This window comes from Schistocerca gregaria, chromosome X (genome assembly GCF_023897955.1).
Source record: "Schistocerca gregaria isolate iqSchGreg1 chromosome X, iqSchGreg1.2, whole genome shotgun sequence".
NCBI lineage: Eukaryota > Metazoa > Arthropoda > Insecta > Orthoptera > Acrididae > Schistocerca > Schistocerca gregaria.
The window spans coordinates 831700934-831716406 of record NC_064931.1 but is presented as its reverse complement, the minus strand read 5'-3'; the positions used below and the strand labels follow the sequence as shown (position 1 = coordinate 831716406).

Below are 15473 nucleotides of genomic sequence, written 5' to 3'. Positions count from 1 at the left end.
CTAGCTGCCACATTTTGGAAAACTGGAGGAAGCTGTGGAGGTGGGACCACAAAACATAAAAATCATCCACAGATGATAATCACAAAGATGTCAGGAAATCTCACTGACAACATACTCTGTGACCAACCTGTCCAATTACTAGGAAGCTCTTGGCTTCTTTTTCTGTGAGGCTGAATGCTTAGTGTTGCCGGCTGAAGAACACTTGTGTTCCACAATACAAAGTGACTGTGCTGAAAGTCATAAAAGGAAAATACATCAAGCTGAAAGGAACAATAACTATCAATGACAGAACACAGCCTTTAATTTTTGGCATTTTAGCAGGTAGTAGTCATTCTGTTACTCTCGGATGAGACTTGCTGTAGACATCACTAGCAGTCATAGACTGAGGAATTTCAGAGCTCCAGATTAAGGTATTCCAACAAGTGCACATAACAAAGTTTACCGTGGCCATTTGTTTGCCAGTTATGGTGATGTTATCCCACTGCCATTAAGATGATAAGTCATTCATCAGTCTAGATGTTCACTTAAACTGTGAAACTTTCATCAAAAAGCTACTTAGACTCAAAAGAGAAATTTACATACCAGCAACGATTACAAGCATATGACCTGATCGGGGAACAATGTTGGTGAGTGTTAGCCTTTCTGCACCAATATTTGGATACTTTCAATTCTTGAGTGGAGAAAAGACCAGACCATGTTGAAACACCGTATCGACTATGGGATCATCTACCATTTAGCCAGCACCTATATGGGGTGTCACCAGCTGAATGATGGATAATCTAGGAGGAAGTGAAGGAAGATGCTGCAAAATGACATCACTGAAACTTCAGTGTCCTTGGTCCTTTCATTTGGCCCTTGTGAAGGAGTATAGCATGTAACATTTCTCTGTCTGCTACCAAAGGAACAAAACGAAGAAAAAGCTGTCAACCCATTGAAGTCATATTACAATCATGGATACTTCGAAGGAGCAAAGTATTTTTCAGCTGTAGACATGCAGGTAGGCCACTGGCAATCGAGGTTGACGAGGCTGACTGTGAAAAGGCTGCCTTTGTAACTCCTGAGAGAGTTCATGAATTTGAACTATGTAATGCTCCAGCCACTTTTGAACATATGTTGGCTAACATTGTTGTTTTTTAAAGACATTTGATGGATATCTAAGCTGCCTGGCAATGGTGTTGTTGTGTGTTCAGACTGCAGGCCTCTGCCTGAATCCAAACAAAATGACTCATTGCCCAATAAATAAAAATCTTGTGAAATCTAGTTAATGGTGATGGTGTTGGCCCTGATCCAGGGAAAATAGTGGCAGTTACAGATTTTCCAACTCCTCGGCATGTGACGATTTTTCTTGGAATGTGCTATTACTTTTGGCGAATTGTAAGATTTCTTGTAAGGGCATGACTTGGTGTAGAACTATTGCGAGGGGATGGCAAATTTCCTTGGAATTAGGCGAAAAGTAGATCGTCCTTTTGTTAAGGAGGTGTTATCACCTCCAGTTCTGAAGTACTGCTTCTGAAGTACTCTGAGTGAAAGAACAACAACTCTACAATCAAGAAAAATTGCTTTGTATTTGTTTAGGTCATCAACAAGTTTGAACCGTATTTATTTGGCAAAGTGCTCACATTCGTGGTAGGCCACCGTTCTCAATGCTGGCTGACTAGCTTTAAGAATCCTTTGTGTCAACTGATGATACGTGCACTGAGGCTTCAGAAGAAGCTGTCACAGAGGTATTAAAAAATGGAAGCAAACATAAGGATGCCAACTGCCTGTCAAGGAATTTTTCTGTGTAATAAAACATACATGAAGTCTGTCATTGCTGTACTGAATGACATTGTTGCAGAACAGGAAAGATCCAGCATTGGTGAAAACTATAAATGTTGTATTTAAGGAGTTGTGATCTGATGGGGCAGAAATGTTTGCTCTTCATCCCATCTCATTTTCGGCCAGCTATCCTAAGGTTTTTCTACGAAGCTCCAACATCTGGTGATCTGGTATTTGCGAAGGCTCTAGACAGAATCTCACTTAGCTATCACTGCCCAGGTCTCTACTGATTTGCTGTACACCATCTGAGCCACTGTAAGGAATGCAAGTGACACAAGTACATGCCACAAACAGCCTCACAGAAGACTTTAATAAGGCTTTGACTGATATGCTTTTGATGTACATTGATGATGAACAGAGATTGGGATACAGTACTGTCTGTTGCTACATTCACGTGCGACACACTGAAGCAAGACACTACAGGCTTCACACCATTCTTTCTGCACTTGTTATGGGGCTGAAATGACAATGTATACATTGTTCCTATTTCAATTGGATGGTACTAAGGAAGACTACTTGAAACATCTCATTACTACGACTGAAGAAGCAACACAATTGGGCCAGTGAGATGCATTGCAAGAGACTGGTATGGATCTTAAAGTCTATGTGGAAAGTGGGACTGTTGGAGAAGTCACTAAAATGCTACTTTGGAGCTGTACCATATCCTCCATTGCTTCTTGGTTGTCACGTGTGAAGTTTCAAGATTATTGTCCTTCAGCAAGAAGACAAAAACATAGAGATGTCATCCATGTCCTCCATATGAAAGCCTACTAAAGTCCTGGGATGCAGATATAGGATTGGTGCTTCTCATTCAAGGACACTGCGGGCCTGTTCAACAGTTGCAAAGTTTTGTTGGGAGGTACTACTTGTGATGCTCATGTTAGTGAAGAGGATGTGAGAACACAAACAGAAAGTGAGGATCCATCAGCACTAACATACAGAGGATCAGTGACGAGATCTAGATCCAGGATACTGTAGTCAGCTCCAGTGAGGACTTGCGGAATAGTGTGTCGCTGTTCCTCCAGGAGAGGAAACAGTGCAGTGAGCCGTACTGCATGCAGTATAGTGTAGTGGTTAGCATTGCTGGCTGGTGTTCTACATGTCACCAGTTCAAACTCTACCATCAGCAATTATTTTTTTATTTAATATTTATTATTTCTGGAAAGTTCTCAGAATTTTATGTTTATAATGTTAGTGTATTTTGGAATATCCAGTTTTTGTGTAAATAGCAGCTCTTTCTGTCCTGGAATTGCTCTGTACTTTCTGTACATTGATGTTAATAAAAACATGCTTTCAGTGTTAGGTGTTATATTTCATTAACATCCGTGATTTCAGATTTGGACCTGATTATTGTGATGATTTAACCATATTGCATAGGTTCTTCTGGGACTTCAAAGATTCACAACATAGAATGCAAAATAAAAAAAAAATGTAGTAATATTATGCTTGGCAGAAAATTGCTATTCTTAGATGATATTATTCACCTATAGTTTGTGTCATGCATTGCAGTCCTCCCTTCAGTTGCAGTGATTGTCCAGAAAAAATTGCTTCACACACACACACACACACACCACACACACACACACCACACACACACACACACACACACACACACACACACACACACACACATTTTTTGACGAAACCTAAGGAAGGTTGGAGTTGTTCAGTGTAACTCTAAAAGAATCTTAAGAAAATTTTTTGAAGTTTTCCAAGCTGCCTTAATAAGCCATTACAAGATTGTCTTTGTAAAGGGCTGTGAGGCTCTGTGGTAGAATGCTCATCTACCACATGGGTGGCTGAAGTTATTTTCCCATTCATGGTAAAATTTTAAACAAAGTTCACGTTTCGTGAACATAATGTTTTGATTGTTAATCTTTAATAAAATGTCGGTAGTTAAGAATTAATGTTTACAATGAAAACTGGAGTTTTGTGTACAATAATGTCTTGCACTTCACAGAAATGCTAGTGAAACATGCACACTTCATTAAAAAATTCTCTGGTTTGAATCAAACCTAATACCCCTACATGACAGGTGAGCATTCTATTGCATAGCCATGCAGTCTTTTGAGAAAAAATCGACCATATTTCAGGGTATTAAAGATGGGCAAAGAACTTCAGAGTCGATTTTATCAGGAGTTATTGAGAGTTGCATAGAACTGCTTATGATGATTGATATTTGAGTTCTGAACTTCATGTACCAAGAATATAAAAAATTGCAAAAATCAGATTGCCATGTGGTCTCCTTGTGAGCCACTTCCCATTGTCCAGAAGCATTCACATGTTTTGTCACTGTCTAGTGTTGCTTTCTGTTTACTCTAGACTATACTGCACTGCACTTTAAAATGTATCAAATTGTGAGCTGTGTTCTGTAATCATTGTAAATTTGCTGTTAGCTTGTTTGTTAATATTTTGGTGACTGGACAACTCAGGAAGTTTTATTTTATTAAAATTCAGTGTATCAAAAATCTGCATGGACACTACACTATAATGAATGCTATAAAAAGTGTTACATTTACATATTTCTGTATCTCTTTCAAATATATTCTTTGTCTAAAAGTTCACCATGAATGACAAACCATTTAAGTGCTGACATCTGAGTAAACAAGAGTTAAATTATCATTAGGAAAAAGTTAAATTCTTGTAAACATAAGTAACATAAGTGCTTCTTAGTTGGATATAACCTTTTTTATTGTTGGTTCAGTACATGGGCTTTATAAACATTGTTAATTAGGCTGCTATAGTAGCCTGCAGAAGTTGGGCTTTATTCTATCTTGCATTTGTTATGCCACAGCTTCTGTCAGAATAAGAAGTCTCTCTACCCTAAGAACTTCCTAGTAAAGATGCTGAGGCCTTAGGAATGGGAAAATACTTGGAAAACTGAAGTCTGTGCTAATGAATGGTACATGAATGTGTAATGGACTTGAAGTTTGTACATTAAAAAATGAATATTTATATTTTCTCTGAAGCTGATGGTGAACTAATTTCAGTATATGACTTTGAGAGGGTGTTACAGGAAAGTACTGTTTCTTTTGGTTTCATTGAATAATATGGATATAGGTATGAAAGCAGTGTGCTGATTAATTTTTGTGGGGAAAAAAATTAGAAAATATCTGCGCAAGACAGATGAATACCATGAATGTTGAGACAGGGATAAGGGAACTACAGTGAATAAATGAAATGAATTTTTAGACAGATTGCAGTACAATAATAACCAGTCTGCAGAGTAGTTATGTACTTACACATAAATAAAAAAAAGTAGCAAGCATTGAGACTAGGCCAGTTCCTCCAATAAGGAGGAGTACTACTGATTAGTTCAAAGATTTTTTTGAAAAAATTGAGGTTATATGAGAAGTATCTGCAGTGACTATCGCAAAACTCTCAAAAACAAGCATTTGCTAGCTAGGCAATCAAATTCTTTATGTACATTAGTTGTTTGGCCTTATGGACATGAAAGGCTACAAGAATAGTTGGACCACATCAACCATGTCCATGATGACATAAAGTTTGCAATGGAAGTAGACTGACAGGTGTCTGCACAGTAGCCGCTACCACAACCCATCACAGAGGACATTGGCACGTTGAGTGGAAGCCATTTCAGATGCTGAAAACCTAACAAAGGAAATGAGCCATTTACGGAAACTATTCAGTGAAAACCGCAACAACCACCAGCAGATTTTGTAGACCATGTCTCCAAAGACACACAATCAGAAGGCCTATTGAGAAGGCCTTCTGCACTAAGAAGCTAGTGTTGTTGCCATTCTGTGGCTCAGTAACAGGAAAGATTACCCAGTTCCTAAACAGGCAAGAAATCAATTCAGTCTTTAGGCCACCAGCAAAAATTATAACTGGTAAGGCCTTTGAAGGATGATGTAGGCTCCAGAACACAAGGGCTATATAAAATATCTAATGGGTTTGGACATTTTTATGTCAGACTGACTTGGGTGCTATTGAGCAATGCAAAGTAGGACATGAGGCAATTCTGTGTATGGTATTTTGAGAAATCAGCAGTAGCAGGACATGATCAGAAAAATGAACACAGTACTGCATTCAACAAGACCTCCGTTGTTAAATGGACAAATAGTTTCTCTGAGAGTATCATAAAAGAAGCAGTTGCAATTAAAGTTTCTGTCAATGCCCTCAATAAAGAGAGCAGTCTGCAGCTAAGCACAGCTTCAGATCCAGCCATCAGGAGGTTGAAGTAGATGTGGCAGGCGCACAGCGAAAACATTACCATAGATGGCACTGAAGTGAGCAACAGTGATGTCACAGAAAGCAGTGTCGCTATACAGGTATGGTGCAATTGCATGACAGTCACCACTTGACAGTGGCTAAGGAGCACTCGACTGAGCATTTAACCACTTGACATGCCCAGAAGCTGAGAAAATTTTATCAAAATGTTTGTTTTCTTACTGAGATAGTATGTGGATGCACAGTACACTGACGTTCACAACTACTAAACTTTGAGTTACTGAAGTGGTGTCAAGGTTATTACAGAAAGAATAGAGTATCACTGAAAAGCAAACTGAAATTAAAAGTTTTTTTTTTTTTTTAATTTCAGTTTAGCCTATATAGTGTTTGGTGAAATAGTGCATGACTGAAGATTGTGATGCTAGGTGGTGGTTCAGTGAAAGGTGTGCCATTCGATTTCAAGCTATCTAAAAGATCTCTCGAGTAGGAACAGTGTTGGTGATTCTGGAGAAGTTGAGGAGGCAACACAAGTGGAGAGTCTTCCACTGTGGCACTATAACCCTAGTGTTGGCTCTGACATCTAAGATGAAAGTTAACAGCATACACAATGTTATTTGCGGTGTCGTTTATCTTGGTGTGCCAGCAATTGTTGGGCTGGAGGTGCATCCTCAAGCAATCTATGTGGCTCCATAACCTTGAGATTGACCAGGAGACAACAATTTCCACTAAGATAAATCTTGCAACTGATCTTAAATTAGCTTATTTTATTTTTTTTATCTTTTTTAATGACACAATCACATGAACATTTCACAATGCCATTACCAGTTTTACTGACCCCGTGGTCATCTTCAGGGGAAAGGCACATGCTGCAAGTGGTTTCCCTTGTGTTGTCAGTATTGATTGCTGACAACTGGAGACCACTTGCAGCATGTGCCTTTAATTTGAATATGAACGGTGACTGGTTCAAACCGGATATGGCATTGTGAAATGCTCATGTGGTTGTATCACAAAAAAAATATAAAAATACAAAATAACATAATCAGTCACTTAAATTCCAATGACAGGATCTCTCTCTCTCTCTCTCTCTCTCTCTCTCTCTCTCTCTCTCTCTCTCTCTCTCTCTCTTCTTTTTTAAATTAGCGACAGAAAAACTCTACGAAGGTCTTTCTCCCCAGAATGTAGTGAGGTAGATGTATCACTCAGATGTTTTCTCATTCACAAGATTTTACTAATTTATTGACTTATGAAATGAGGAGGAAGAAATGAATAAACGTGTAAAGGAACAGCTGAATTTAGTCGAAACCTGAATAGTGCTAACATAAAACATTCATGTTGCCTTAAAAGAAGCTTCAGCTTCTGGAAAGTAGATTCAGTATCCACTGTTTAATGTTAATATGAGCTATATTAAAATTTCTTTTTTGTGTTATTGGGGTCTTAGTATTCTTATTTTAGTTTGCTTTCATATTTTCTTCCCCTGCCTCTTCCTTAGATCTTGTTTTTGCACTGAAATCAGATGTGTGGTGAAGGACAGTTATATAAATACAACATGCCAAGTCAAAACGTCACAAACTCTTAATGAAGGCACATTGACATTCCTGAAATGAGGCAAGTACATATTCCAATAGCTTGGTTCTCAATGCTGTGTGTAGCTTTCCTAACAATACTACTGAATGCAACACAAAACTGCTTCTAACTTCTTTGGAGAATGGGAACATATTGTGTGTGCAATAAAACACTAATAGTATAAAAGTGCCAGAGTAGCCTTTGCTTACATCAGGCTATAAAATTTTAGACTACTACAGTTTTTATTGTTTTCTGTTGCTGTATTTGGCTTCTCCTATAAAATTTGAGTGTGGTCTGTGAGAATGGTATTGGTTTCAGAAACATGAATTGCTTTTTTATCTAACTGCAGTCAGCTTACTTTCTATGTGTGTGCTGAATTGAGAATCTTGCCAATTTGTTACTGAGTAATGATAACTTGTAGTTTCTAGTTTTCTTATGAAGTTTTGGATTCTGTGTTAAAAGTGGTTGTTTTGTTGTTACTCTTCCAGCTGTATTGCTGACAACAAAGACTTCCATAGCAAGTCCATTGAAACAGACAGTCCATTTCTCTACTGTGTGCTTGCAGCTCCAGAGGAAAAGGTTTGTTGCATACTTGCTGTAAAAGTGTTGTCATGAGTAATCAGTTGCAGTTAGTGTGAGAGTATCTCTTATTCAGATAACGTAGATTATTGCAGATATAGTCTGTCAATCAGTACATCAATGTTCAGTTGGTGTGAAGCTAAATGAGATTTTTTCCAATCATTGAACTCCATATCTTTCAATAGAAAACCATAAAGAATAAAATACTGTGAAAATGTTTTTAACACTTGTGTTGCTCTAGGCTACAACTGTCTCGGACAAGTCTTAATTTTTGTTACTTCACCAAGGAAACATAACTTTTATTTTGCCAAGCAAGAGATAATTTTAACAGTTTTTTCTTTTTTCCGCAACTGTTATAAGTAGGTATCTGCATTCTTCAAAACATCATATGTTGTCTAATGGAGGACATGTGAGGTTCCAGTATCATTGATTTTGTGTATGAAGTATGATTATTTCTCCATGTGGGTACAAACTGCTCTAATTTTAGTGCCATCTTCCTTATGTATAGCATTTGCTTTACAATTAAAAGTAATGAGATGCACCAGTATACATAAAAACACTTAAAATTCAATGCTACCAGGCCAACAAATTGGTGAAAAAGATTTCACCCAGATAAACTGTCTGTGATTTCATATTGAGGTTTAAATGCAGTGAAAAATCATGGTTCAAAAGTGATTGTCAGATACATGTTGTCGACCGTGAGTGACCATAAAAGACAGAAAATCCTGTTATGGTAATTTAGCAAACTTCTGCCTCCACCATCAGGACAGAATAAATTTTCTATCAGAAGATCTGTCTTAGATGAAGTGTGTAATTTTTATTTCCACAACAAACCAGCTGCCAGACAGATACTCATCATGCTATGTTGTGTGTTGTTTGTTGTATGTCATAAAGCCACAAGGCCAGGAAGTCCAAATTCATTTTTACAGGGATAAATCAAAATGTGCTGAATAAAGTATGTCCAGTGGTACACCGAGATATCATGTACCAATGTGTGGAAGCTTTCTACGAGTTGTGTCGTGTTGTGTTGTGATGTGTTGCGCCGTGTCGTGTTGTGTCATGTTTGATGAAAATGATTGTATTTGCAGAACATTTGATGGCTGACACATACAAACCTGCAAACAGTCTATGTGGCACTTTCACAGATGATTATCTCTAGGGACCTTTGTTTGTACGTATAGCAGTGATGCACCAGAGGGCTTAATAGCTTGTTTACAGTCTATCATGAAGGAACACTGTAGAAAATGAACATTGTTTAGATCAGTGTGGAGTGATGTGCCTAGAATATTAATTTTAATCCAAATAAGCCGACAACACAGTTTCATATCAGGCACTACCTCCCTTCATTGTATATGTCAATCGATAATGGGAATGCAATTGCTTAATGTAGTACAGCCATTTCTCCATTCTTGTGCTTCTTGAAGCACTTGGGGTGTGATTGTAAAGCACAGGCAGTAGGGAGGAAAAAACTGGGTGCGGCAGACTTCTGGGACTATGGGGAAATGATTCAGTAATCATATTCTACTGTGGTACAGCATTTTCTGAATCCTGCATCATTCCTGCTGATGGAGTAGTTTTGTGAAGACTACACTGAATAATAAATTGTTCAGTTACTAGATTTTTTGTGTGTTACTGTGGGTACAATACACTCTGTGTAAGTTGAACATGTATAAGGCTGTTTGTATACTACAAATCACTGCCATCTAACCTGGGGCAGATGAAACTTCATTGTCACTCAAACACTTTAATCCTCGTGGACACTTTCAGATGTCAAGACTGGAATGAAAGCTAATTGAACTGTAGATGGTGATTGGGTAATAAAGTGCTTTGCAGTGTTAAGTTTATTAGGAACTATTGATTTTGTACTGCAGTTAAAATAGTTGTTTACAAGTTTCTGAACAGTGTGTTATAGTATGGAATTAGTCACATAAGGAGTCTCACAATTTCAGTTAGAGGCAACTGTCAATGCTGTTGAGTCCTGAAATACAAGTCACCAATTTTTAATTCTTGTGTATATATTTATTTCATTGTGAGACCTTAACTTTTCCCGGCGAATTGAATGTTCAGATAACTTACGGGTTTGCTGCTGGGTGACGTCATCGACCACCACTGATATTTTGACAGAAGTACACCCTGCCATTCTCAAGGCACAACTGGGCAGTTTTGCTGTGAGAATGGCAGGGTGTGCTCCTGTCAAAATATTGGCACTGGTAGACGCCATTTATTTTTTATCCTCTACAAAACATATAGACAGAATATTTAAATTGCTAAAAATTCCAATAACATGCTGCCAAAAGGTGAAAAAGGGAAATGAGGTGCTTCATTTGACTATAAGCTGGACAATAAAACAAGTTTCATCTTGCTTCTGTAAACTTAAGTCTAAAAACAAGCTACACAGATTTAAAATTAGGACTGTCCATTGGCTCAATGGAAGTTACACAAGGTAGAATCAGTTTGCATGGCAACCTAAGCCCAAAAACTACCACAGGTTTTCCACTGACGGTGAGTGTAGAGTAAATGATCAGCCAGAGGTGTGATGATTATACTCAGAACATTGCAGCAGACGGCATCTGGGAGTGAACTTTTTCTAAGCATGTAAGGACTAGCTTACGTTAGCATAGAAAATGAAACACAAAAATGTGTATAAATGACTGAAAAAGGTTATCATAATAAATGAACACACACGTAGGAATTTTAACTAGACATGCCTACCTGTTAGCCTGTTGATATGAGTAGCTTGTTATGACTTGGACTCTATGAGAAACTGATAATGTTTGGGAGCTATTCTGATTTATGACTTCTCACTCACAACCCACAACTCATGGAAGTAAGTCAGAGATAGTATTGCTCAATGTTGTCTCAGATGAGCTCCCCCTTTATGAGGGGGAGAGGGCCCATACAAGCACCTTCATGCTTGTGGGGTGTTTCTCCAACCATTCTGACATAATGCTGGAGTAGTGAAGTGATACATTGCTGGGTGAAAGTAAATGTCACTTATTTGTTGCTGTACCAAAATATATGTTTTTACGTGATGAGACAGAAGGTTTCTGTATCGTTTTCCAGTGAAAGGCAATGCCCAACATATCGGGTGCATAATTTTGTTTTGTTTAAACTGCAACAATAGGAGAATACCTGCCGAAAGGTGGACTGTTGCCTAGTAGGATGCATCATTTCGTGCTCCATTATCTGTGGTTTGAGCATCTGGTGGTGGTGATCCTGCACTCGTGATGATACCTGTACATTGTGATGTGTAGTGTTCATCAGTCACTGTCGTCCACAGTTCATTCAGTGAGTGATTTGGTGAACTGTGGTCCTTTTATCTTACATTAAAGTCCATGACAGTAATAGACAGATCTGCCCTTGACGCTCAATAGGTTGTGGCAGTTGACTTCAGAATTAGCAGTTGTGCATCAAACATCAGCAATAAGATGAACTAATTTTGTGTGTCTTGTCCACCGTGTGCTAGACTGTCGCACTGATGACCAGTTTGAGGTTTGATGACTTACATTTATTTGACTTGGAGTCTATGGGATTTGCCACAGTGACAGGACTACTGTCTCTCTTTAACATTGCATCTGTCTATAATGCAGTGTATTTTACAATAGCGTTTGTATTCCAGAATGAGATTTTCACTCTACAGCAGAGTGTGCACTGATATGAAACTTCCTGGCAGATTAAAACTGTGTGCCCGACCGAGACTCGAACTCGGGACCTTTGCCTTTCGCGGGCAGGTGCTCTACCATCTGAGTTACCATCTGCCAGTATCTCGTCTCCTACCTTCCAAACTTTACAGAAGCTCTCCTGCGAACCTTGCAGAACTAGCACTCCTGAAAGAAAGGATATTTCGGAGACATGGCTTAGCCACAGCCTGGGGGATGTTTCCAGAATGGTAGAGAACCTGCCTGCAAAAGGCAAAGGTCCCGAGTTCGAGTTTCGGTCGGGCACACAGTTTTAATCTGCCAGGAAGTTTCAGCGTTTGTATTACTTTTCATTTGACAGGTGACTCCCAGCAGAATTTTTTGATTTAGTGCTTAGTGGAAAATGTATTCCTAGTCCTCAAAAATGATGTTTCAGCCCTGTAATGTGTCAATTGTTAAATAAGTGATAAAAAATAATGACCATGGATGATTAATTATTATTATTATTATTATTATTATTATTATTATTATTATTATTATTATTATTATTATTATTCAGTAACCTTAAGAGCCACTCTCATGATGTACCCTCAAACTACAAGTCAGTTCATCTGCATCTATATCACTACTCTGCAGTTCATACATTCATACATAAGAGCCTTGAATTGAGTTTCTAGAACCATTTTCACACTATTTCCCTTCTATTCCACTCTCAAACAGCACTTGGGGAAAACACACATTTAAATCTTTCTGTGCAAGCTCTGATTTATTTGACTGAGATGATCATTTTTCCCTATGTAGGTTGGCATCAACAAAATATTTTTGTATTTGGAGGATCTCTGCAGTTTCACAATAATACAAAACCAGCTGTCTTTCTTTAAATCACTTTTATGTCCTCCATCAGTCCTGTCAGATAAGGATCCCATACCACTCAGCAATACTCCTGAAGAGGACATACAAGTGTAGTGCAGGCAATCTCTTTATTGGATCTGCTGCATCTTCTAAGTGTTCTGCCAATAAAACATAGTCTTTCGTTGACTTTCCCCACAATTTATCTATGTGACTGTTCCATTTTAAGTTGTTCATAGTTGCTATCCATAAGTATTTAGTTGAAGTGACAGCCTTTAGATTTGTGTGATTTATCATTAACTGAAATTTAATGTATTCCTTTTGGTACTCATATGGATGTCCTCGATTTTTTATTCTTTAGGGTCTATTGCCTCTTTCCGCACCATATAGATGTTTTGCCTAAATCATTTTGTAATTGATTTTGACTTTACTAGGCAGTAAATGACTGCATCATCCACAAACAGTCCAAGAGGGCTGTTCAAATTTTCTCCTAAATCTTTTATATAGATTAGGAACAGTAGAGGGTCTATAACACTTCCTTGGGAACACCAGATATCACTTCTGTTTTACTCAGACTTTCTGTCATTTTCTATGAACTGTGACCTTTCTGACAGGAAATCATGAATCCAGTTGCACAGCTGAGATGATACTCCATAGGCATGCAATTTGGTCAGAAGCTGCTTGTGAAGAATGGTGTCAAAAAGGCTTCTGGAAATCTAGAAATATACAAGCAAGTTGAGATCCCCGGTAAATAGCACTCATATCATGTGTCTATTTGTCAATAGGGATTTCCTTCTAAGTAATTCATAATGTTCGAATGCAATATATGTTCGAAAAATCCTGGTGCAGATCAACATCAGTGATATGCATCTATAATTAACAGAGTACTGCTATTTCCTTTCTTGAGTATTGATGTGACCCATGCAATTTTAAGTACTGACCTTCCATCGAGAAAGTGGTGGTATATGATTGCTAAGTATGGAGCTATTACATCAGCGTACTCTGAAAGAAATCTAATTGGCATACTTGCTGTTATTGGGTTATTTGAGAAGCTTCGCTACAACGAGGATCTCTACTTCTAAGTTACTCAGGTTGGCAGAATTCTTGATTCAAATTCTGGAATCTTTACTCCTGCTTCTTCTTCTCGTTCGGCGAAGGAATTTTGGAAAATGATATTCATTTTCTCCACTTTAATGTGTCTGTCATCAATAACATTACTGTCACTCACGCACAGTGAAGGTAATGATTGTGTCTTATTGCTGGTGTACTTTACATACAACCAGAATCTCTTTGGATTTTCTGACCAATTTTGAGACAGAGTTCCATTCTGGAAACTACTAAAAGCATCTCACATTACGACCCACTCCAAATATCGAGCTTCGTTAAAACACCGCAAATCTTGGGAATTTTGTGTTCTTTTAAATTTGACATACTTTTTTCATTGCTGCTGCAACAGCATTCTGACCTGTTTTGTGCCCCATGGGGAGGATCAGTTCAATCACTTATTATTGTATTTGGTATAAATCTCTCAACTGCTATCAGCACTATTTTGTTGAATTTAAGCCACATGAAGTCTACACTTACATATTTGGTTCAAAACAAATGGAGACTGTTTCTTAGGAAAGTGCCAAGCAATTTTTATTTTATTTTTATTTTTTTAAGATACATATTTTGCTTTTATTTTTTTATGGGTTTAGATGTCACGGTATTCACTCTCTCTACAGTGACCTTGTGATGATTAATTCCTGTATCCTTCATGATGCTCCCCATTTGGTTAAGATATTGTTTTCACAATCTTTTCACTTTGAGTGCACTCCTGAACTAATTATGTTGAAAAATGTTTATTTGGGATTCCAAGGGTTCCACCACCTGAGTTGGCACAGTGGTTAGCACAATGCACTCACATTCAGGAGGACAACAGTTCAAACCCACATTTGGCCATCCAGATTTAGGTTTTCCGTTTTTTCCCTTAATTGCTTAAAGGCAATACCAGGATGGTTCTTTTAAAAGGGCAAGACTGATTTCCTTCTCCATCCTTGAAACATTCTGAGCTTGTACCCTGTCCCTAATGACCTTGATATCCACAGGACATTAAAACTTGATCTTCCTTCTTTCCAAGGGTTTCATATTTTATGGATAACTGTCCTATAGCTGAGTGTTGAAAATTTGTGCTTCTGTTGTTCTCATATATAATTCTACTTTCACATACTGGGCAATCCACTGTACAGACTGTACGAATAGTGATGCACCATTCACTAGCAGAATAGTGCTAGTTGTGGAGCACATCTGGAGCCAAAGGTTTCATGTCATTTCATTTGGAGGCCCCTACTTGCTCCAGTTGGACAAAAAGTACAGGACATTCAAATAAGTGTATCGAGCTGAGTGCTTTCTGTTTTTCTCACAGAAGTTTTTTTTATACAGAAATAATCATGATAATTTATAGTTTTTTTTAAAGAGGGATTAGAAATGTAGCAAAGAAGGAAATTATTTAAAATCCATTGTTAGCTTTTGACTTTGTGGGAGTGATTGCACAAATTCAGTGTAAAACTGGCTTTGTGTTTAGTGAATTATAAACATTTTTCGTAAGAGGATGAAATTGTTCTAAGGATGTTGTGAGGTTTGCAGATTGCCATTGAATTTAACATAACAATAATAGTGATAGTTTTGAAGTGGAAAGTAGGGAAAACAAATGAAGAAAAATGAAATACATGTTTTTCTGTGTAATAAGTAAAAAATGGGCTCGGGACAATTATAGTAAAAGAAGTCATTTTACCAACATTAAGCTTGTAGTGACTTGTAAATAATCATTCCCACAAGAGGGAAGGAATTTATTCT

At 37.8% G+C, this 15473-nt stretch overlaps 1 protein-coding gene across 4 annotated transcripts in view; it reads left to right on the top strand.

Annotated features, from left to right (window-relative positions):
• Positions 1 to 15473, top strand: part of LOC126299335 (WD repeat-containing protein 7) — a 324063-nt gene that overhangs the window by 66999 nt on the left and 241591 nt on the right. For all 4 annotated transcript variants that reach the window (XM_049991168.1, XM_049991166.1, XM_049991167.1 and 1 more), the window contains one exon: positions 8061 to 8151. In XM_049991168.1, the coding sequence (XP_049847125.1) occupies positions 8061 to 8151 (91 nt within the window). The remainder of the gene's footprint in view (positions 1 to 8060; positions 8152 to 15473) is intronic.